Here is a 22824-nt window from a genome sequence, read left to right on the forward strand (position 1 = left end):
CGCTTCTTTCTCTCTAAACTACTACCATCCTTTCCCACGAATGTCTCCCTCCACCGCTCCCTACCTTCCGCGGACCGCCAAAAAATCATTTCAACATCACTCTATTCCTTATTCTCTATCCTTTCCAAAACCTCTCCCTCCATCCCTCCATCTCTGTCTCCATAGCAGTCTGTCAGTAGATAGGCAGTGTGCAGCAGTGTGCAGATGTTGCGCTTCCCGAAATAGAACAACACCTCTGGTCACCACCAACAACACAGCGAGAGAGAGAGAGAGAGAGAGAGATTGCGAAGATATGCAAAATAATACAGGAGAGAGAGAAATGAAAAAAAAATCTTAAAAAAAGAAGAAATGAAAGCGCATTTGAAGCCAGTCGGAGACGGTGCAGCGATGCGAGGGAACGACGGAGGCGACAAGTGGAAAAAGATGATAAATCGACTCTTAACGGAGATGAGAGGTAGAAGCAGGGAGAGCGGGGATGGAGGAGAGGAGCGGCGGGTTGGAGAGAGGGATGAATAAAACGCCCAGAGAGAGAGAGAGAGAGAGGGATATTTTACCTGGGAGGTGAGGAGCTACTCGTCCACAACTACTACTGCTGCTGCTGCTGCTGCTGCACTGCCTCGGCGACTGCGACACTTTGTTTTGCTTTCACACACACACACACACACACACACACACACACACTCGCTCTCTCACTCGCTCGCTCGCACACACCTCCTCACACATGCGCTCTCTCTCTCTGTCAGTTCTAATCCCCCCCCTCCTCTCTCTCTCTCTGGTTCTCTCGCTTTCTCTCCGTTGATCCCTCCCTCCCTCATTTGTTTTCTGTTACAGATCCCCCTCTCTCTGCTTAGGCTCTCTCTCTCTCTGTCTCTATCTCTCGCTTTCTCTCTCAGTGTCTCTCTCTCTCTCTGTATCTCTCCGTCTCTCCGTCTCTCTCTCTCTCTCTGTTGTGATGGAGTGTAAAGGAAGAGTTTTTTTGGCAGCAGAGAAGCTGCGGCAGGCTTACTGGCCCTGAATTATTTCTCTCTCCCTTCCTCTCCTCCACTCAATTCCTCCCTCGCTCTACCATCACATGCTCTTCTCTTTTCATCTTTCCTCTCTCTAGCCTTATCCTCTCTCTCTCTCTCTCTCTCTCCCTTTCCCTGCTTCTCATCCTCTCTCTCACATACCTCTCTCTATCTACTCAGCCGTTTCTCTCACTCAGACACTCTCTCTCCCTTTCCCTCCTTCTCTTCCTCTCTCTCTCTCTCACATGCCCCACTCTCTCTCTCTACTCAGCCGTTTCTCTCACTCAGACACTCTCTCTCTCTCTCTCTCTCTCTCACGTGTTTGCTTACAGATCCTCATCCACTTGCTTGGGGTGTTTGCTGTTATATCGAATCATTGCCAATCCTCCTTAGCAAAATAGCTACACACACACACACACACACACACGCACGCAACAGGACCAATATAGTGAATGTGTAACCTGGGGATGCCGGCGAGGTAGGCGATGAGTCTCCTCAGGTCGTCCTGTCGTATTCTGTCGTGGTTGCTGCGTGATGGAAACGTTAACACCGGACCGCCGCGCTTGTCTCTGCCGCCTGAGGGGACACACACACACACACACACACACACAGGAAGTAAGATCGGAGAAAGAACATGACAAACACTAGGGGTGCAAAAGGCATTCCCCCTTTGACACTTAAACAATTGCACAGATTTGGACAGTGGTGTTTCCCATATAATGTTAATATTTCGGCGGCCCACCAAGTATGAAGTTAATTGTTGGTTTGGATTCATTTTGGGTGCTGTGATGCACAAAGCTGCCACAGAAAGCTGTATTGTCTCATCTATGTGCTATACCATTTTACAATGCATGCAATCTTTGCCTAACAAACTGCAATTGTATTAAAGCTGGACTGAGTTAGCAGCTCCCTTAGAAATCCAATTTTGATGCACTGTTCCATATATTAGTCAATTCAATTATGTTTATTGACATAAATGTCCAGTACATACAAGCTAAATTTAGGACTAGATGTTATATTGTGTCCTCCTTAACTAGATCTCATCTGATTTCATATGAGTGTGGTATGTATATATAACTATTTCTGCCTGTAAGAGCCTTATAGCCTGGATCCAAACTCATGCAGATCGTTTTGTCGTTTTCACTTTGCTTGTAAACAATGTGAGTATTTGCAGTTTACCGATTCATGGGACTGACAGGAGTCTTAGCTGCATCTTTTCCTGTGCTCTAAATTCCTAGTACTACCATAATTATAATATTTAGCTCCTAGTTCCCGACCAGTCGCTGCGGCGATTGCGTCAGTCACGTGGGACCGTGTAAACACAGGCTGACTGCGTCCCGGCCCGCAAATGAGCGAGTTCAGCCGGGTTGCGGCGCGCCTGTAGGCTCGACCCGGCTGCTCCGAGGAGAAAATCAAACGCTCATGTGGCGACCGGGCGAACGCGGCCGATTTATTACGGGGCCGGATCCAGGCTAATAGGCTTAGCTCATTTACCCTCCTTTTCCCTCATCACCCCCTCCTCTACCTCCCTCCCTCCATCATTTCAAAGCCAATTACTTCGGCAAGCGACTACTATGGGATGTGGTTGCTGACAGTAAGTCATCTCCATGGCAACGCTGCCCTCTCTCTCTCTCTCTCTCAATTTCTCTCTGTGTGTTTGTCTGAGTCATCGTCCTCATCATTGTATTTCTGCCTGTGACCTTGGCTGTGAGCACAAGGAGAGCAAAGAGGAGCGAGAACAGGATGTGCACGCACACACACACACGCACACGCACGCAAACACATACACTCAAAACAGACACACACACATCCACAAACACACATTTCACTGTTATTCCTTTTGCTATTGCTGAGATCTGTGTGAAGGTTTTTTAATGGCACATGCATGCAAGCAGATGTAAATACACACACACACACACACACACACACACACACACACACTTCTATGCAGGAGCTGAATAATGTTATTGTGCGTTGTACAAATAATCCTGCTGGATGTTCTTGGCAGTCCCTATCTCCGACTCGGCCTCCTGTGAGTTTTCCCTGGCATAGCTCTAGTTTGTGTGTGTGTGTGTGTGTGTGTGTGTGACTGTGAGAGTGTGTGTGTGAGAAATGGTTCAGCCTCCCTACAAGGGGGCAAAGACACATGGAGCTGTAGCTGTCTTTGTGTTCTATAGTGCTGTTGACACTGGCGGAACAATGGATATCTGTGTGTGTGTGAACGGGTGTGTGTAGTGTGTAGTGTGTGTGTGTGTGAGACAAGGGGTCAAGAGTTAAGTGCCTGGGCCTCAGTCTGACCCCTTGAGTTTTTACAAGCAGAGAGCACGACTTATTACGTTCATTGTGCGTGTGTGTGTGTGTGTGTATATCTACATGTGTGGGTGTGTGTGTGAGAGAGAGGGAGAGAGAGAGAGAGAGAGAGAGAGAGCTAGTGAAAGACGCAAGCTGTGAGAGAATGTGTTTGCAGCTTAATACCTGGGAGCTGTGAGTGTGTATGAGTGTGTGTGTGTGTGTGTGTGTGTGTGAAGTGCTAAGCAGCATATACCTCATGTTTCATTAGCCTTATTTGCCAAGATCAGACAGCCGTGAGTCTGGCATCTGCTTGTGAGACTTGACACACACACACACACACACACACACACACACACACACACACACACACACACACACACACACACACACACACACACACACACACACACACACACACACACACACAGAGAGAAACTCACCTGACAAGAAGGCAACTTTTTCTTTGAGGATGGGAAGCACCTCCATTGCTCGCATCTCCTCATTTCTCCTGAAGCCTGGATAGCGGGAGGAGAGGGGGGGGGGGGGGGAAGAGAAGAAAAGAACAGAGTGAGGGCTTGACGGAGGAATAAAAACCTTTTATCTCACTAGATACACTCCCGTCTCCTTCTCTTCCCCTTCGCTTTTCTTTGAGGGCGGATTATTTGGGACGGGACAGATTTTGTCCGCATGTAATCTGGAGATCTGCCTGAGATTTAGTCCCATTTCAGACGGCTTGCATCATGAGGGGAAACAGACGCAAAGACACACACACACACACACTGAGAGGAAGCAGGGAGTCTGTGGTCAGAGAAACAGTAGTGCTCAGACAAAGCGAGGCCAAACTCAGGGGAAGTTCGGGGGGGAGACAAAGAGCTGTTGTAAGTCTTTACGGAGGTTAAACAGGGTAAAGCAACAGGAGACTCCATACGCCATAATCAGCTTCCTTTAGGGGGTTAAGGCATAATACTGCATAATACTACATTTATTAACAGGGTTCCCGCATAGTGAAAGTGGCCGGTGGATTTTGAGGCGTAGCTAGTTTCCTGACCCGGTGGTGAAACAGACAAATATAACGAAATGAGAAAAGGACTGAAATATCTCAGCTTTCCAATATGTACCTCCACTTTCTGTATAAGCGGGTTTTAAATCACACTATTAGAGAAGGCCAGCAAGCTGTCAGTGGAAGAAGGTAAACATAATTATAGCTACTTTACCCCCTGCGGCTGACAGCGTGTTCTCAGAGCGATAATCGGTGACATTTTTCATATAAATGTCCGCCTGTGTTGATACTTGCTATTGTCCGTTCATGTATCAACAGAGAAGAAAAAGAAAGAAAATATCAACAGAAAATCCAAGGGAAAAAGATGTCACGGTGTTCGATTGCGAAGCGTTCTGCAGTGCGAAAACCCCGCGGCGATGATCTGACCGATAAACCGTCACCCTATAAACGTCAAGCTGGATCCCATGGGTGTGATGGTGCCAAAGACCCCCCCCGCCCCCCTGCTGTGCTGCTAATATTCTGTCAGAGGAGCAATGAATGGCAGTCTGGAGATCTTAGACGAGTGAAACCTCCTTCAAATAACCCCCATATCTACGCACAGCTCCCTGATGTGATCACTCTTACACACACACTCGACCTCAACACACACACACACACACACACACACACACACACACACACACACACACACACACACACACACACACACACACACACACACAGACGGGCCCAGATTTTGTCCTTTAGACAGGACAGAGGCCTAGTTTGTGTGAATGATGGTTCAGACCAATCATGCCATTGCACTCTCTCTCTCTCTCTCTGTCCAATCCGACTGTCTCTCTGCCTCTTTCCAGCACTTTTACTTCTTCAATGTATCTCAAGCCCTCTCTCTCTCTCTCTCTCTCTCTAGGCCTATGTCATCTCCTCCCGAAAGTCTATTTGTCTCTCCTCCTCTCTCAGTCACGTCCTCCATCTGTCTTTCAGCCTCTCTCCCGTCATCTTTCACTTCAGTCTCTCTATCTCTATCTTTCAGGGAAGGAAATGGCCACGAGCTACCAAACAATTACTGGTCAATTTTGTCGGTCTATTCTACCAGCCATCGTTTAGAGCTCCTTTTCCATTCTAAAAAATGATGAAGACCAATTTCGCCACTGAAATGAACATGAAAAGGAAAACTTTGGATTCCATCAGCCACTGTGGCCAGTGGACATATAAAAGCAGGATTCCTAGGCTTTCTTTCTTTTTTATCTTTTCCAGATTTGCTGCAACCAAAGACGTTTTAAGACTCCTTTAATGCCAGTTAGAATGAAATATTGGGCCTATCTCGCCGCTGAAATGAACGTGAAAATTAACAAAATATATATTTATACATAAAAAATATATATATTTTTAAGTTTATTCCACAAAAAAAAGTGTAAACCCTATGGGAATATATAGCTCTGCATGACTGTGCATCAAGGAAACAACACTATTTTGGAGACTAAGGCATAAAAGGTTGTATCTCTCTCTCTCTGTCTCTCTCTCTCTCTCTCTGTTTGGACTCCTACTTCTCTCTAGAGGACCATCAGTATCTTCTCTCTATCTCTCTCTCTGTCTCTCTCACACACACACACACACACACACAATAATCAATCTGTGTGCATTGACCTATTCAGGACAACATCCCTATTAGAGAGACAGAGAGAGAGAAAGAGAGAGAGGAAAAGAGATGATGTAATCCGATTCTTTGCCTCTCTCTCTTTCCACAGGGCAAGTCTACAGCGCCTTATAGTGGGGTGTATTGGTGAAACACATGATGACACACACACACACACACACACACACGCAAACCATTACCATGTATTACATAATGAGTAAAAGGTAACAGGGAGGTGTAACAAAGCTAATCCCTCTGTAGGCCTTTTTCCTTTGTTATGATGCAAATCCAGAACTGGGACACACACACACATACACACACACACACACACACACACACACACACACACCCCTCTCGGGCACTGGTAGCGTATTGTACTCCAGTCTCTGCTCTCAGCATGCCGTCGTATTTATGGCTGTATGCTAACGAGATGCTAATTCCTTCCACACCGGAGGAGATGGATGGGAATCAGGACTCTCTATTTTACTCCTCTTTCCTTCTCTCCTTCCTCCTCTCATTCGTCTCCTGCCTTCCCTCAGGGTGCCACCCAAACAAATTAGCATGATCAACTACATTTCCCACCGCGCCCAACCTCGACAGAGTGAGCTTGTAGTTCTTTACAGCTGATGTCTGAGAGGAGGAGAGGAGACACAGCGAGCCCTCACTCTGCCTCTATTTCTGGGAACCACAAACGGAACGGAGTCTGCTTTCAATGTGTAGAGGTCTCCATCTAAAAACAGCACAGAAATGAACAAGCCCTTGTTGCCCAAGAGCAATGGACCTCCAATATGGCCGCCAGAGGGTGGATTACATCACCTGAAAGCCCATTATAGACATTAATGGAAAAGGTTGCGAGATATGACTTTCTGTTGGAGAAACATTCCGTTTCATAACAGCTACAATTCATTTGTACCAACTTACACACAACGTGAAAGTACTGTTCACATCCAAAGCTAAACTTGACATGTTTGTGACGAAGAAAACAATTTGGTTTCAGGTCTGTGCCAGATCAGTCACTATGGTAACAGAGTTATGAGAGGTGCAGGGGTGAGGGGAGATTATGGTGATGCCTTTTTAATCATTATTAATTTATAGTATCATATCTAGCGATGTTTCTTTAACTATTATTAATTTACAGTATCAAGTGTAGTGATGCTTATTTAATAAGTATGACATCTAGTGATGATTATGTCGTCTCTGTGTGAGGCTGAATTGCTGGAGACCAGCGCATGGTGAGGGTCAGAACAGCAGGAGGGTCAGCTTTTTTCTTTTTTACTATTGAGTGATTCATCGTGTAAAGCATAGACAATCTTTGATGTCGTACACACACTTGCTGTCTGATTGGCTGGCTGCCATTAAGCTGTAGGATAATCAAAGGTCAATGAAAAACGTAATGTTGACAAGCTGACAGGCAGCAAGTGCGTGTGTGTGTGTGTGTGTGTGTGTGTGTGTGCCTGTGTGTTGAGAGCACACAGTGAGAGCCTTGTAGTGCAGTGTGAATTCACTACTGTACAGTGATTTAACGGTCACTGGATTAGGATCGGCCCAAGACACACATCGTCCTCTGTGCAACCCCCCACCACCATCACACACACACACACACACACACACACACACACACTCACTCACTCACTCACTCAAATTCTGTGAGAGAGAGAGAGAGAGAGAGAGAGAGAGAGAGAGAGAGAGAGAGAGAGAGAGAGAGAGAGAGAGAGAGAGAGAGAGAGAGAGAGAGAGAGACAGAGACACAGCCAGATGGGATTGACGCTTAATAAAGTGTGAAATGGTTTTAGGTCTGTATTCTACAGTAATTAACTGCTTTCTTTCCTGCTCAGCTCCAAATGGACCCTGGGATTAACACTGATGACACCCACTGACCACACCTCTCTCTCTCTCTCTCTGTCTCTCTCTCTCTGTGTGTGTGTGTGTGTCAGTGTTGCTTTCACTCTCAGCTCAGTTCAATACAATTCAAAGAGCCATCAGCGGTGTGCTGGTTGTGGCTATTGAGGCGAGGCAGGCGGCCACAGGGCAGAGGAGTCGTAGCAACAGCAGTTCCAACAGTAAGAGAACAGCAAAGCTAAACATGTGGCAGACAAGAGCTGCTTTATTAAAACTTGCAGATTGCCTCGTTCGCCTTGTGTTGCTCCAGCGCCACCTCAGCCTCAGGACAGCTCATCAAGATGAGTGACAAGTGTTAGGGAGCAAACTCGGCCAAATGAGCGGGAGGAGGCTGGACTAAAAATACACGTCCTGCCTCAAGGCAAAAGTTGTCATATTGTTGCTTTACAATACAGGTTTTTCCCCCAAAACGTACTAAATCATTGGCCTATTAAATTTTCACTCTATTTTTTTTTGATTTGGCAATCTCTCTCTCTGTCTTACTCTCTCTCTCTCTCTGTGTTTATGTGTAGGTAATGCTCTCCTATGAAACTCTAGAAATATCTGGATGTGATGTCACGTCGCCTATGTTTGGCCACTTATCCAAGGGAATAAGAAAAATACACCAAATAACAAAATGGATCCAGGAATACAAGGTCCATCACCAGTAGCTGTTTTTTAATGTGTTAGAGTGTTTTAGGGTGGATTTTCTCTCTAACCAAACACAGGTAAAAACACACACCTCTCCCCTGTGCTCTGCAGTGCTCTGGGACTGTAGAAAGTGGCACAGCAGCTAAATATAGAGTGGCCAGGTCTCTCTCTCTCTCTCTCTCACACACACACACACATTTCTGGAGGGATTTCTGGATGGAGCAACAGCAAGGATGGACAATAAAGAGTGAATGGGGAAAAGAGAGAGAGAAACTGTCGATGAGATGATGTCGTAGGGCTGGTGCGATATGGTTGAAATCAATATCACGATAATCATAAGGATTTTTCTCGATATCAATATACATCACGATATGGTTCATGTGTGCAAAATCACGTTACATAATCAAATTAATGTTCATCTCATAGAACCAAATGGTGATGTTAGTGTGATGTCAAACAAAACAGAAATATTCAAATAATATTCTTACCATACCTCATTTTATGAAAGTTTTTAAGTAAAATTTGCTTGTCATCATCAATTTAGACAGCAGAAATGTGTGTCACGATATTAAAATATCTTCATATCATCATGATATGATTCCACTGAAAGATGATAAACGATAATATTGAATTATCGCCCAGCCCTATGATGTCATCTTGCCATAACCAGAGAGAGAGAGAGAGAGAGAGAGAGAGAGAGAGAGAGAGAGAGAGAAAGGTAGACAGACGGAGGCAAGGAAGGGATGAGAGAGAGAGATGATGATGAGATAGACAGACCATTCCTCTGCCCATCCCTCTCTGTCAAACACACACTCTCCCTCTCATCCCCTCTCACTCTTGTTCTCCCTTTCATTCCCTCCTTCACTCCTTATATTTCCTTGGTCTTTCCCTCCCCCTCTCTCTCTATGTCTCTCTTTTCCTTGTTGATGAAGGCAAATTCAATCCACTTCTCATCAGGGTGGAAGAGGGGGAAGAGGGTGACTTCACCGTAGATCAGGCATCGCAGCCTGCCAATCACAGCGCCGTACCTGTCAGCTGGATGAGGGCGGAGCCTGTCTGGGCGTACCGCCACTCGTGATTGGTCGCCAGGGCTGTCGACCGAGAAAAGCATACAAAAACCATAAATTTGGGGGAATTTGTCGTCCGTTGTCACCATCAGCTAAAAAGAGACCGATGGGACGATGTGGCGAAGGGATCCCAATCCTCGATGGGGAGAGCCGCAGCAGCCGAGGGTAATCCCGGGATTCCCGAAGGAGGTATTCCAACCGCCCGCCGGGTGACCGAAAATTCCCATTTTGATATTTTCCACGCCTCCGCACGGGAAAAGCTGGAGCGAACATTTCCAGGACAGACGGGGCCGTCGGTATGAAGAGACTGCTGTTGTATTGGTGTGTATTATCAGTGCTTAGGATGCTAGGCTCTCACTGTGCACCTCCTGTGGCTTTAGGTGAGCTGCTAATCTGTCTGTCATTTAGGAGGGGGGGGGGGGGGTGAGGACTGTCACTGAGAAGGCTGAGCTGCTGTGGGGTAATCCTGAATGTGTGGGAGGGGTAATAATTAGAATAATGCCTGCACTGCACTTATGCGGCCTGAGAAAGTGCTTAGAGGGAGAAGGGAGAAGTGAGATAGAGGAGGAAAAACCCTCACAGTTGAAGACAGGACTGAGAGGCGTGTGTGTGACCCGGAGGTTGCCAGTTCGAAAATCCCCGGACCGGCTGGGGGAAATCTGGGTGGGGAGAGAAAATGAAGAACACTCTTCCCGTCCCTCAACAAATGCTGTCACACCAATAGAGCAGCTCAGTGACCTACAGTAGAAGACTGTGTGGTTGTCCCAGGAACCTTCCATGGCGAGACGTCCAGGACATAAGCAGTTCCGGGGATGGTTTCCCTGTTTCTGTTTCCATTGGACTTTAAGAAGCCGAAGAATCCGCGAAGGTCCGGAAGTGACGCAGAACAAATGCACTAACGTTCAAAATGGAAGTTGATGCCGACTAGCACAGGTGGTTGATCTGCTTGTCTTGTGGCGACATGTGTTTGGCCAGGCAGAGCTCTAAAGCATTGCTAGATCCACCCAAAAGTTCCTGGTACCTGTGAAGGAACCTCCTCCTGAGGTGGAACGAAATTTAGTCCCAAGAACTATATCCTGAACATTTTTGCTGGAAATGCAAACAATTATTGCACGCACGGTATAATAAAGTGTCTAACTGCATCAACGTGAAGTACTATATTTATCCTAGGATACATAAATCTATCCATGCCTTGTGCACATATACACACGCGATAACTCCATTTGTGCTAAGGACTTAATATGATCTGCAAGTGTATGTATGTCCTCTATTACTGTCAGGCTCAAGCAAATCCCACCTGCAGTTGTGTCCTGCCCTGGCAATTTAAGAGCGGTGATCACCAAATGACTTCTGTGATGAAATTTTGTCATTTTGTTCATTTTATTTATAATTACTATGTCATTCTCTATACTTCACACTACAGGTATTTCTTTATTGGTGACGTCTGAATGCAAGAAGTCAGAGAAATTGGGGTCCATCGCCAAACCATGAGTTCCCAAGTAGTATTTATTGCCTTAATGCTAAGGTGAACTGTACTTTCTATTAGGAAGCTCATATCTACCGTCCATCCCATATGACACGAATGCAACATTAACCAGGCTGACTCTTTTACACTGACTGTCAACCCGGGAATTTTCTGGGTCACTAGTCCGGTGTGAATAGGTATTAGTAAGATACAGTAACCACTGATATGACTAAACCCCTCACTGAGAGAGGGAGCGAGGGATGAGACAGAGCTGCCAGAAATGTCCCGACGTATTTGGCTGTACGGAAATGACCGTACCACAGTGACAATGCCAGGTCAGGAGTCTGTTAATGGGGTGTGTGTGTGTGTGTGTGTGTGTGTGGGAATGCGTCAACGCTCGGCACACACCTCAGAGGCTTGAGACTTGTAGGGGCTTCCGGGAGGTCAAGTGGGCATTAGACTGGCTAAGAGTACAAAGCAATTTACTCAACAAACACCCTTGCGGGACCGCCACAGAGGGAGTGTGACAAATACCCCGGGGAGGGGTGGGGGTGGGGGTGGAGGTGAGAGAGAGAGAGAGAGAGAGAGAGAGAGAGAGAGAGAGAGAGAGAGAGAGAGAGAGAGAGAGAGAGAGAGAGAGAGAAAGAGAGAGAATGCAACAGTTGCCTGGACCAAGACAGATGGGAAGAGTGGTATGGACAGCAGAGGGAGGGGAAAAGTTGTCTACATACCACAAAACACACACACACACACACACACACACACACACACACACACACTCTTCCCTATCTGATTTAAGGCCAGTTAGGCCTACATACGGCTGTAATCTCATAATGGTCCTTACCAGCAGCTGACTTGGACACACTGGTTCCAAACCAGCTGTTATGGGTCAAGAGAAACCAAAACCGTGTGTGTGTGTGTGTGTGTATGTGCGAGCATGTTAACACTCGTGTGCGCTTCTGCATAGTTGTGGACTTCCCACATTCGCAGCGTGTCTGGAATTCCTCACTGAGGGATGTGTGGGAATGGCAGGAATTCCCTGAGGCTGAGGGAGTGGACAGGAATAGAGCGTCCATGACTCGGACCCCTGACCCGGATCCTGATCCCTGACACTGCTCAAAGCTACAGGGTGTCTAAAAAAACTGGAACGGGATTAGACCGACATATCAGTTTGCTGCCACCTCCGATATGATGGACTGTTGTTTGTTTGATCACATATTTATTGCAGAACTGATCAAAACTCCACTGATTGTTTATGGGACGCCCTTAACCTGAATTGATTCTAATGTGACATTTTGATATATTTTTTTTTAATCATTATCCTGGGTTTCAATGGAGAGTTTTAGTGTCCCATGGTCTAAATACTGTTTCAGAGACTTTTCCACAACATTCTGAAACATTATATACTGAATGGTCAAATATAAAGATAGTATCCTCAGCTCCCAGATCCCCCGACTCCAAATCCTCTCCATTTTGCTTTCAACCTGAAGGGGAAAAGTTTATCCTGTGAAACTCCAAAACCGGCCCCGTCTGCGGCAGCGAATTACTGACGATCTGGATCGGCTTTGTCAGATACAAAGAAACATGGTCCTCTGTTTGCAAACGTGTCTGGGAGCTGGCGGTGGTCGTGTTGAACACATTCTGGGAAAGGAGGGAGTGATTTTTCCAATGATTCCAGACTTTTCCGACACCCTGCGCCATGCCAAAAACACGAACTGCTGCTTTTTGTGGTTCCGCAAACACAATGTGAGATGTAGGCTACGATCACACTGAAACAAAAATGCCTGAGAATGACCAGACTATGTGTGTGTGTGTGTGTGTGTGTGTGTGTGATAGATGCAGGTGTCACTTTTCCTGTGTCAGACAGAGAGGCTGTCGCAGTGAGGATGCTGGGAGAACATCACTACATCGTTCATCACTTTTATTCTCTCCATTTGTCTCCATCTTTCTCTCTTCCCGATCGGCTCGTCTGCCTCGCACTTTTGTTCCTCTCCTTTCCCATCCGTCTCTTCTCTCTTCTACTAAATCTCTATTTCTAATTTCTCCCCCGCCCCCGACCCTCTATCTTTTCCTCTTCCTCTCTCTCTCTATTCTAATTGTCTTTCTCTCTTCTTTTTTTCTGCATTCACAGCCTGCAGCGCTGTTTTATCCTCCTCCTCCCGTCTGTGTTGCCATTAGCCTACTTTACTTTTGATTGGCAGCTCTCGTCCCGCCTCTCGGTCGCGCTGGAGCAGCTGCGATTGGCCGCCGCACCTGGACGGAGTCGCCCGATTGGACGCCGAGAGAAACAAGAGGGAGCGATCTTATTGGCTGTTGTGATCAGACACAGCTGTGGCACTCTAACAATGCACTCACTGTGGGTACAGCTGGCACCGGCTACGCCCCTGCACACACACACACGCACGCACGCACACACACACACACACACACACAACAAGTGGGCAACTAGCTAACAATAAAATACAAGTAATTACAGCCTACTGTTTCATGTAGGGTTCGACGAATATGGGTTTTTGAAGGCCAATAGTGATACTTGTATTTTAAAAATAAAAAATTACAAGTACTACTATTACAAGTGTTTCCGACAGAATTTTATTCTTGTCAGGGTGGAAAAGCCTCTGAAACAGCATGTAGACCATCATGGGACACTGAAACTCTCCACTGATACCCATACTAATAGATTGGAGGTGGACGACATTGACTCGAAGATATCCGATTCTTAATAAAAGTCCGATATTGGCCTGATATATCGGTCTAACCCTGGTTTCACGGTGCATTGAAAATCAGGCACAATCGATGAAAACGGGGTATCATTATCTAAAAAACGCCGAGCCGACAGCATAAGCGATCGAACAGTGCAGCCTGGGTGTTTGTTTCCAGCACCAGTCAGACTCTCCATCTCCTTCACCATTTTCCTCTTTTTGTCCCCCAGTCTGAATTTTGGCTCGAGAGGGAGAGTGAGAGAGAGAGAGGGAGGGAGAGAGAGAGAGAGAGAGAGAGAGAGAGAGAGAGAGAGAGAGAGAGAGAGAGCACCATCTTTCCTTCACCTCCGCCTCTTTCTGTTCTCTCCATCCGTCCAGACCTCTAATAGCAGGGTAGGCTAACCGAGCGAGAAACAGGCCAGGGTTACCCCAGCGACCCAAACACAGCAGGGGAGGGGAGAGACGGGGAGGGGAGGAGGAGGAAGGGGGAAAAGACTAGAAACAGAGAGAGAGAGAAAGAGAGAGAAGAGGGAGAAAAGATGGCTTGTCGCCGGCGCCAAGAGTTCATTTGCCCTGGTCTGTCGGTGCCACCTGATCTCATTCTAACGAACCGTGGAGAGACAGAGAGAGCGCTGTCACCAGTGCGAAGTTTCATACCTAAAAACCGAATAGCGCTACGATACCACGGCAAACGAGGAGAACCAGCAAGCGATGTCGCAGTCTCTGTCGGCTCTGAAAGAGAAACGGCTCCACGTATTTTTGCTCCCGCCGCCAGTCTAGGTGGACCGGGACCCGGTTCAAGATGCGCTGCACTGTTTGACACCGTTTGCCGTGTTGTCGGCCGCTCGAGTCCGACGGCCGCGCTCCACTGTCAGCGGCCGACTGTGGCTCTGCCTGTCGCGAGCCTTTTTCCTCTTCTTTTCACTACTGTAAATCCGCACGCCTACGCCCTCTGAAGGTGGCGTCGAAGTGGAATTCGATCGGCCGGTTTATTAAAAATGGAGTATTGAATTCAATCTGTGTATCTGTGACAGGGAGAGACAGAGAGAGACAGAGGCAGGGCAGAAAAAGAAGGAGAAAGAGACATACTGATGGAAGTGGATAACCCCCCCCCCCCCCTTCCCCCCTCCTCTCTTTACTAAAAGCACTTCTCAGCACATCTGTCGCGGTCCAAAGGCATTAACATTATTACATAACACCACTACCCCTCCCTCGCTCCCCCCCCCCCCCCTCCACTCCTCTCTCCAAACCGCCCACCGCCCAGTCAGACCAGTGGCAGACGAGGCCAGGCCAACAGATGGACTAGACTAATCCCCCCCCCGCCCCACCCAGAAACCCTCTAAACCAGGAAGTAATAGCTGGCAAACTACCGGGAAGCTTAAGAAAAACACTTCCCTGACGACGCTATGCAGACTAGTGAAAGCGTAACCATGACGCCGCGGATCGCCCAGATATAAACTGCATTCATGTTGTTGTCCGTCTCAGCTCCTACGGTCGTTGGAGCTTTCTCCATCCTCGGGGCCCCTGGGCTCTGGAACAACCTGCCAACTCACTGTCCTCCTTTGGAACTAGGGTCCGGCCCGATATGGGCTTCTCAAGGCTGATACCAACGCTGTTAGTTTTGGATTGAAGCTGCCCAACAGATTATATATATATAGATATTTTGCACCGATATTCATTACCTTTAAACTTCATAATTTTCATGCCAAAAAAAAGGATTCAGTATTCAGTGTTTGCCCCAGAATTATATTCATGTCAGGGTGGAAAATCCTCTGAAACAGCATTTAGACCATGGGACACTAAAACTCTCCACTGAAACGCAGGATAATAATAATGCATTTGAACAAAATATCACATTAGAATGAATTCAGGTTAAGGGCTTCTCATAAACAACCAGTATAGTATTGATCAATTATACAATAAACTTGTAATCAAACTGAATATCCATCATATCAGAGGTGGACAACATTGATATCAACCTAATCGTATCAGCAAACTGACATTTCGCACCAACTCTAGTTATAGCAGCCCTAGTGTTAGGAAACACTAGGGCTTATTCTGATAATAATATAATACTTTCTGTGCTGTATGATCAGAGCTGTGGCAGGTAGGGAAGGGAGATGGGAGTAGAAGATGAATTCAAAAGCAAGAAAGATCATTCCGGCATAAAGGAAAGACAAATTGGGGGGGATAAATCATAAGAGGGAGGACAGCAGAAGCGGTAGGGGAACACCGAAAAGAAAGGGTAGAGGAGACGGAGAGGGAAGAGGAACGAGGGCTGCTGGCATCGCTCATCTCAGACCCTCGATCGCGGCGAGCCTGCCGTCGCTAGGGAGACGGACGCCTAGACGCGGGGAGCCAATCGCAGCGTGGGAGACGCGGGATGTGAGGGAGAGGATGGCGGAGAGGGGGAGGAGGAAAAGAGGAGGAAAGGGGAGGCGGGGAGACGTGACAGCTTGTGACAGATTATGGCTGATGATGACCTGTCGATGTCACTGGGAACACTGAAATATGAATCCTCCGTGTGTGTGTGTGTGTGTGTGTGGGTGTGGGTGTGGGTGTGCACCATTCCAGCATATTGTGCATAATAAACATTTCACATCACAGCAGATAAAAGACACACCCCTCTACCACCACACACACACACACACACACACACACAGACATAAGGAGGATGGGAAGACGGCTGTGGAATTGTGAATCGCTGTGTGTTGCGTGTTTGTATGCGTGTGTGTGCATGTGTGTGTGCGTGCGTGTGTTTGTGTTACCTGCTATCTGACTCGATACATCTCCTTTTGGCTCTTTAGGGAGGGAACCGTCTGTACAGAGAGAAAAGAGAGGTGAAGAAAAAAATATTACCGACACAGAAATAGAGCAAATTCTATCAGTCTGATTCAAATTCACCATCGACAGCAAAGGGAACAATGGAGAGGACGATGAATGATTGTTAAAGCTGCTACATACAGCATTTTAACATCAATACATCATTACCACATTGATTTTGAGACAATTAGTATAATGAGTTTAAACAAATGAGACCATCGCCGAGAAGATTGACAGCCTCTACCAGCCTCTACGCTGAGTTTTACACTGTGTGCCACCAGGTCGGATTTGGAAGGAAATCTGCTGGATTGCTTTACGGCACAGAACTGGAAGAGGCTGCTGTTCCTCCAGCGCAAACAGAGCTAGAGCTTTCAGAGTTTGATTTTTCCCATTAGTGAAAGGCTGAAGCACAAATCACATCCAACCAGGGCCTGGAAACTGATTTTCAATTGGTCACCGTGCACTGATTGGATGAAGCACCAGCATGCAATGTAGAACCACAGATTTTATTTTTTGTACTTAAATGTAGTTTGCTGTTTATATTAGGCAGAATGAAAAAAAAAGCGGTATTATGGAGTAATAAAGATTTCAAATTAGTTTTCTGTTCCGTTTTTGTTCATGGTAAATCATCGTTTGTTTCCCGTTTTCGTTTCTCGAACCAGTTCCAAGCCCTGCTTCCAACATCCTCTTGAGTAAAGCCAAAGAGAAAACTTTAATTTTGAAAAACACTAGCACTAACGATACTAACAATACTCATGGCATGAGATAGAGGCTACCAATCATCTTGACCATGGTCTCATTCATTTACGGTAATTAAACCCAGGTATCACAATTCATTTGATGATATATTGACGTTCACAAATGCTACACCTAAGCTTAACCTCAACAAATCCAGTCTCTTGAATCTTTTTAGCCTACACGGTCATAAACAGCATGTTCTGGACCAGCGCATGCACCAGTCATCCTATCATCACCCCAGAACCCATGACTGAGGAGCACTGCTTTCCCAGCCGATACTACAATAACCCCATTGATCCAGCCTATAGCTTGTCTGTGTCAGAGGCTGCTGCTGTGACGGAGGGGGAAGAGTCGGTCAGCGTCATGTGTTGTCAACATGTAAACAGGCTGGACGGCTGACTGGCTGCCTGACTCACTGGCACACACACCAAGCCCCCAGGAACAGCTCTGGGCTGTGCGGCGATTTTGGCGTAGTGGCCAAGCCCGGTATTGCAAGTCACGTGACGCCATGGGGCCCAAAAAGACTTTTTCCCATAGAGATACATGGGGAAAGAAACACCTGTAAAACTCCGGGAAAATTTTTCTAGGTGTAGTACATAGTCCAAATGGAGTCTTTGAATTATCAATTTTGAAATCATTGGGTCCATTTTTCCTTGGAAGCCACCAAGAGCTGTATAAAGCTGTATTTTATGGAGCTCCGTGAACGCGCCTCTAGGCCACGGGAACGCTCCGTGCGCATTCACCGCTTCTACTTCCACTGTTGACAAGCTATACAGCTAGCTGATTGTTAGCGGAGGCTTTTAGCTGTATGTGATCAAAATAGATCACATTAAACTCAACCTACACGTCCGCCAACACTTAGGTTTAACAGGCAAGACTTCAGAACAATAACGGATGGTTTCTAATTTGTTTTTGTTTCTCTCTTGATTAAATAGGTCGCTTGCAAGCTAGCTAACGTTATAACATTGCTGTAGTTAACCAGCTACATGTAGCATATGCAGTTATATGCACCTACTTACTATTGTATATTTATTTACATCTCAAAATTCTCCGTTCACAGACTATGCCTATGTACTTTTCTTTATCCTATTAAAGTTATGAATATATTTGGGCTTTGATGGTTGTTCTCATTTCTATTACTGTCTGTAAATTTATATTTAGATGTCCAATTTGAGTTAACCTGCTTGAGTTACTGATAATGTCTATTATGTAAATGGAATTGAGTCTTCTTCCAACCAGGTGTGTTTCTGGGCACTGCATAGGAAGATCAAGCTTATAGAAATTTTGCTATGACAGTCTAGATAGTGTAACACTTGCAAACTCAATTAAACCTTGGTGTGACACAACAAACCTAGAATATTCCCAATGATAATAATTTAACTGATTTTTTTTTCACTAGCAAACCTTACATCTAAGTTGCATAATGCAAACCTATCTTCATACACTGTTCATATAGGACTGTGTTTGATAAGAGTACCAATATTTATGTCATGACTAAATGTTGTGAGGTGACCCACCTTTGATCCAGTGTAGTTCAGTCCCATGGATTAAATCAATACATGCAGCAGAATAATAATGGCTACAAGTAATACTATCTATACACTGAGGCAACAGCAAGTTGGTTAACTTGGACTATGTGGTCTAGATGTGTGGCTTTAGTCAATATTGTCAGAAATTACTCACACTGTTGTAAGTGTAATAACGTAATTGTAATAACCAAGGTAAGATGGAGATGGAACAGTAATTTGAGGGCAATGGACTACAGAGTGATGACATCTAAGACTTATTTAAGAGATGATCCAAGACAAACTGTTATATGTAAAGTAAAGATTTATTTCAAAACACGTTCCATTCTACATGTTAAATACATGTAGACATCATAAATAAGTTAATTTCTTTGGGAGCATTTTCCAGAGAAGTGTCAGTGGTTCTTGAAGAGCAGGAGTTTCTGTAACAGAAGAAACTGCAGTAAGTATCTGCGGCTCAGTGTCTGACAGAAAACAGTTAGCATACATCATCATGATGATTAACGTTACAGCACAGGGTGAAAAGTACTTAATTTGTGAAGCACTGGCTCCAGTAGAGGTGAAAAAGCTACCAAGTCATTACTATCTATGACCGATGTGAACCATCTCACATCGATAATGCTCTAAATTAAGTTCAAAATAAATCTCCTCACCTGGTTAAGCGAGTAAACCCTTGACATGGACCTGGCTAGCGATGTGTAGCATGAACTTGACTCCCTGTGAGAAACACAAGACAACGTTCAGCACAAGTGGAGCAACAGGAGTGGAGCATACATCACAAATGCAAAGTTTAGTCTATGATCTAACCAACATTTCTATGTTTAACTGAGTTTAATTTGTTTAACTTGCCTGACGTTAACCCATGGTTATGTTAGCTGACTCCGTCTCGTTATGCTAACCGTTATTACCATCGTTAGCTTAGCTCAACTTTATCCAGACTGAATCACTTCACATCGGATGTAAGATTTATACAAATAAAGCAAATGTTCTGTGATTGAATAAATGATAGAGTCATACCTGGACGACGGTTTCCCCGAAGAGCCGAGTCTGCAGCAGCAACAGTCAATCAGAAGCTAGAACCTAGAACCTAGAAAGCTGCACATGAACGCGCCGTTGTCACGGACGCTACGAGAACGCCGCTTGACTCGTTCATGTGGGATAGGCGGGGCCAAGAAAAACACTACTGCGCAGGTGCTGTCGGCCACGGAAGTAGGAGTCGTAGAAACTTTTTCGGCGTATGCGCTGGGTGAGCAACTTTCATTGGAATGAATGGGCCGCCATCTTTGAATGCCTCATCCATAGTTTAATACATCCATGACACACACTCACTTCTGCTCTGATTAAGACTTCCTCTTCCTGTTATGACCTCACTGACTGCTGCATGATGGGAAAGAGGAACCGGTAGTGATTCCACTGAATATAGGGTTGGAACCTCACGATACAACTCAGTTTTAATCTTGATACTTCACACAGGATCGATACTTTATACATTTTATAGGACTGGAAATTGCAGTAAATTAATACAAACTATACAATGAATCTTTTTAGTATTGTGCTATGGGACTATACACATTACTGATATGGTTTGGGGAACAAACTGAATGTCCTTTCCTTTATTTCAGGCTAATTGAATGTAAACAATGTTGTGTGACTTGTGTGCACATCTCTTTGTGCTCTACTGAGCTGAACTTGGGGTCAAATTTTAACATACACACCAGTAAACATGCTCAGTTCTGTCAGATTTAACATCCAACTGGTGTCTTACTTACTTATTTATGTTTGTAAATTTGAAATGCACCCAAACATCTGTGTTGTGATTTGCTGGTGCTTGCGTAATGGTGTGCACCATTACTATTGAACAAGTGCAGTATGGCAGTCGTACTTATGGAAGTCACAGTGAAATGAATGCTAGAGTGATACCTAAAGCAGCAGAATCTTTATAAAAGCAAGTAGTTGTAAGATAACTGGGTTATCAGTTATCAGTTGATTCTGAACCAGAAAATAACTCAATCGCAATTGGTGTACACATTATTTTCACCCAGCCCTACGGGAACACCGCCCTTGCTCACATGCATACACTCGCTAACACACACATCTGCCCTGCTGAAGTGTCACTGAGCAACACACTGAGCTCCTTCCAGTTCCAGGGTTGCTGTTCTGCAGCTGACCCTGACCTCTGACCTCCCTGTGGAGGAGGGGAGTGAGAGAAAAGATAATTTCCTACAGGGATCAACAACATATCACATTATTACCCTGCTGTTTTTACCAGCTAACTAGGTCTTTAAAATAGAATAAGACTCCATATGATCATTGGTTGCCTGCCAAAGTGGCACCTAAGTAAGACTTACTAGATACAGACAAGGTATAGCATTTGGTTGGTGGTGATTTCCCAAAGTGAACATACTGCAGCACAGTACGCATAAAACTACACATGAGCAAACATGCTGACAACAACAACCACCTTTGACTAATGCCACAGGGCCTCATGTACATATGGGAGAGGTTCTCATACACACACACACACAGAGAAACTGCAGGAAAGCAGGAATGAGCAGTAAAGAGGAGCACAGAGATCCCATCGCCTTAAAAGAATTTTCTCTACCAGGACCAAAGTCCCGTACCTGGGTGAGCTTAACAGAGAATGAGATAAAAGAGAAAGAGGGAAAAAAAAGGAAGGCCGGAGAAAGACCAAACACCAACATACTTCGCATATTTGCAGTGCCAAATATGTCCACTTCAGCCACAGTGTGCAACACTGTAATACTGTACTGCAGTAGCCGCTGCCCACATCTTATCACAATCTAAACAATAGGACTTGTGGCCAAGCCAGAAGTCAAACACACACAGACAAACATGAGATTAAAAAAACAGCACATGTGTGCAGGCAGGCAGAGACGCAGACACACACAAACACAAACACACACACAGACACACACACAACCACAGTCAACTTTGTTACAGACCATAGTAGGATAAGCCCACTGCTAGTACGTCAGCCAAGCTGTTTGGATAAAGTTAAACAGATCACGCACACATCTAACGGCCGTTGAGGAAATGACAAAGCAAAAATGCAACCGACCTGATCCCATAAAACTTCCGAACTCTCCACTGCACCCCCCCTCTCCTAAACACACAAGCACACAAACACACACACTTAGATACAGTGAACTCACCGGGACCTCGGCTCTGTTAAACACTGGCTATACTGTATCCTGACTCTGGCTCTTTTTCCGCAGACAGCTCTCTCTTGTCCTGATACACTCTCTTTCTGACTGCCTCTCTGGGCCCACATCAACACGAGACCACCCTTTCCACGGGCCCCTGCCTTCCCCTTCTCGGCAGGCACACTCATCGTTTGACTCATACGCAACAAGGAAAGACCCCCTTTCATTTAAACATGCCTATTGTCTGGCTCACGGACTAAAATGCGAGTCGTGAGGCAGTAAAACAATGAACGATACCCAGTTGTCAATGCTCTCTTGGAGAGTGTGGAGGCATACAGTGGGTAGCAAACATTTACATGTCAAGGCTTGCACAGATAGATACACATTAGGCCACGGACACCCATTTGATAGGATTTTACCTCAGGAACCCCCACCTGAGAAGATGTGTCCATACATCTATATGTCTATACTGTAGGTGGGGAGATAGCAATGGAGAGAGTGAAACCTCTGATTAAAATAAACATTCCTGACATTTTCTCATGATGCCAACTTCAAATCAAGGAATGCTGAAATTTAAGTGATAATCCACGAGATTTGTTATTATTTTGGCAACATCTTTGGTACTCAGCGCTCATTGCTGTGGTGTTTCTGCACCGCACTTCCCAAAGATCACTTGTCAATCAAACTAAAAAGATTTTTCCTTGGACTTTCTGTTGATGCAGTTTGAGTTTCTCTTTTCTTTTTTTCTGTTCAGCCATGGTGGCTATCACTGCTCATGCTGACTACCCAGTTCTTCTTCTAGTTATTCCAAACAACCTGCTGTTGCTGCTGGAAATGTGCCTCGCCACTGCTGGGGGTTTGAGGAGAGTCGCGCA

At 45.6% G+C, this 22824-nt stretch overlaps 1 protein-coding gene across 1 annotated transcript in view; it reads right to left on the reverse strand.

Moving 5' to 3' along the window:
- Window positions 1-22824, reverse strand: part of LOC139642397 (triple functional domain protein-like) — an 80023-nt gene that overhangs the window by 45592 nt on the left and 11607 nt on the right. Inside the window, exons 2-4 of the mRNA XM_071517212.1 lie at window positions 16467-16517; window positions 3740-3814; window positions 1469-1583 (exon numbers count right to left, since the gene is read on the reverse strand). Of these exons, the coding sequence (XP_071373313.1) occupies window positions 1469-1583; window positions 3740-3814; window positions 16467-16517 (241 nt within the window). The remainder of the gene's footprint in view (window positions 1-1468; window positions 1584-3739; window positions 3815-16466; window positions 16518-22824) is intronic.

This window comes from Centroberyx affinis, unplaced genomic scaffold (genome assembly GCF_046629955.1).
Source record: "Centroberyx affinis isolate AG114_WGS23_722 - 3 ecotype Tasmania unplaced genomic scaffold, CSIRO-AGI_Caff_v1 ptg000474l_1, whole genome shotgun sequence".
Taxonomy (NCBI): Eukaryota; Metazoa; Chordata; class Actinopteri; order Beryciformes; family Berycidae; genus Centroberyx; species Centroberyx affinis.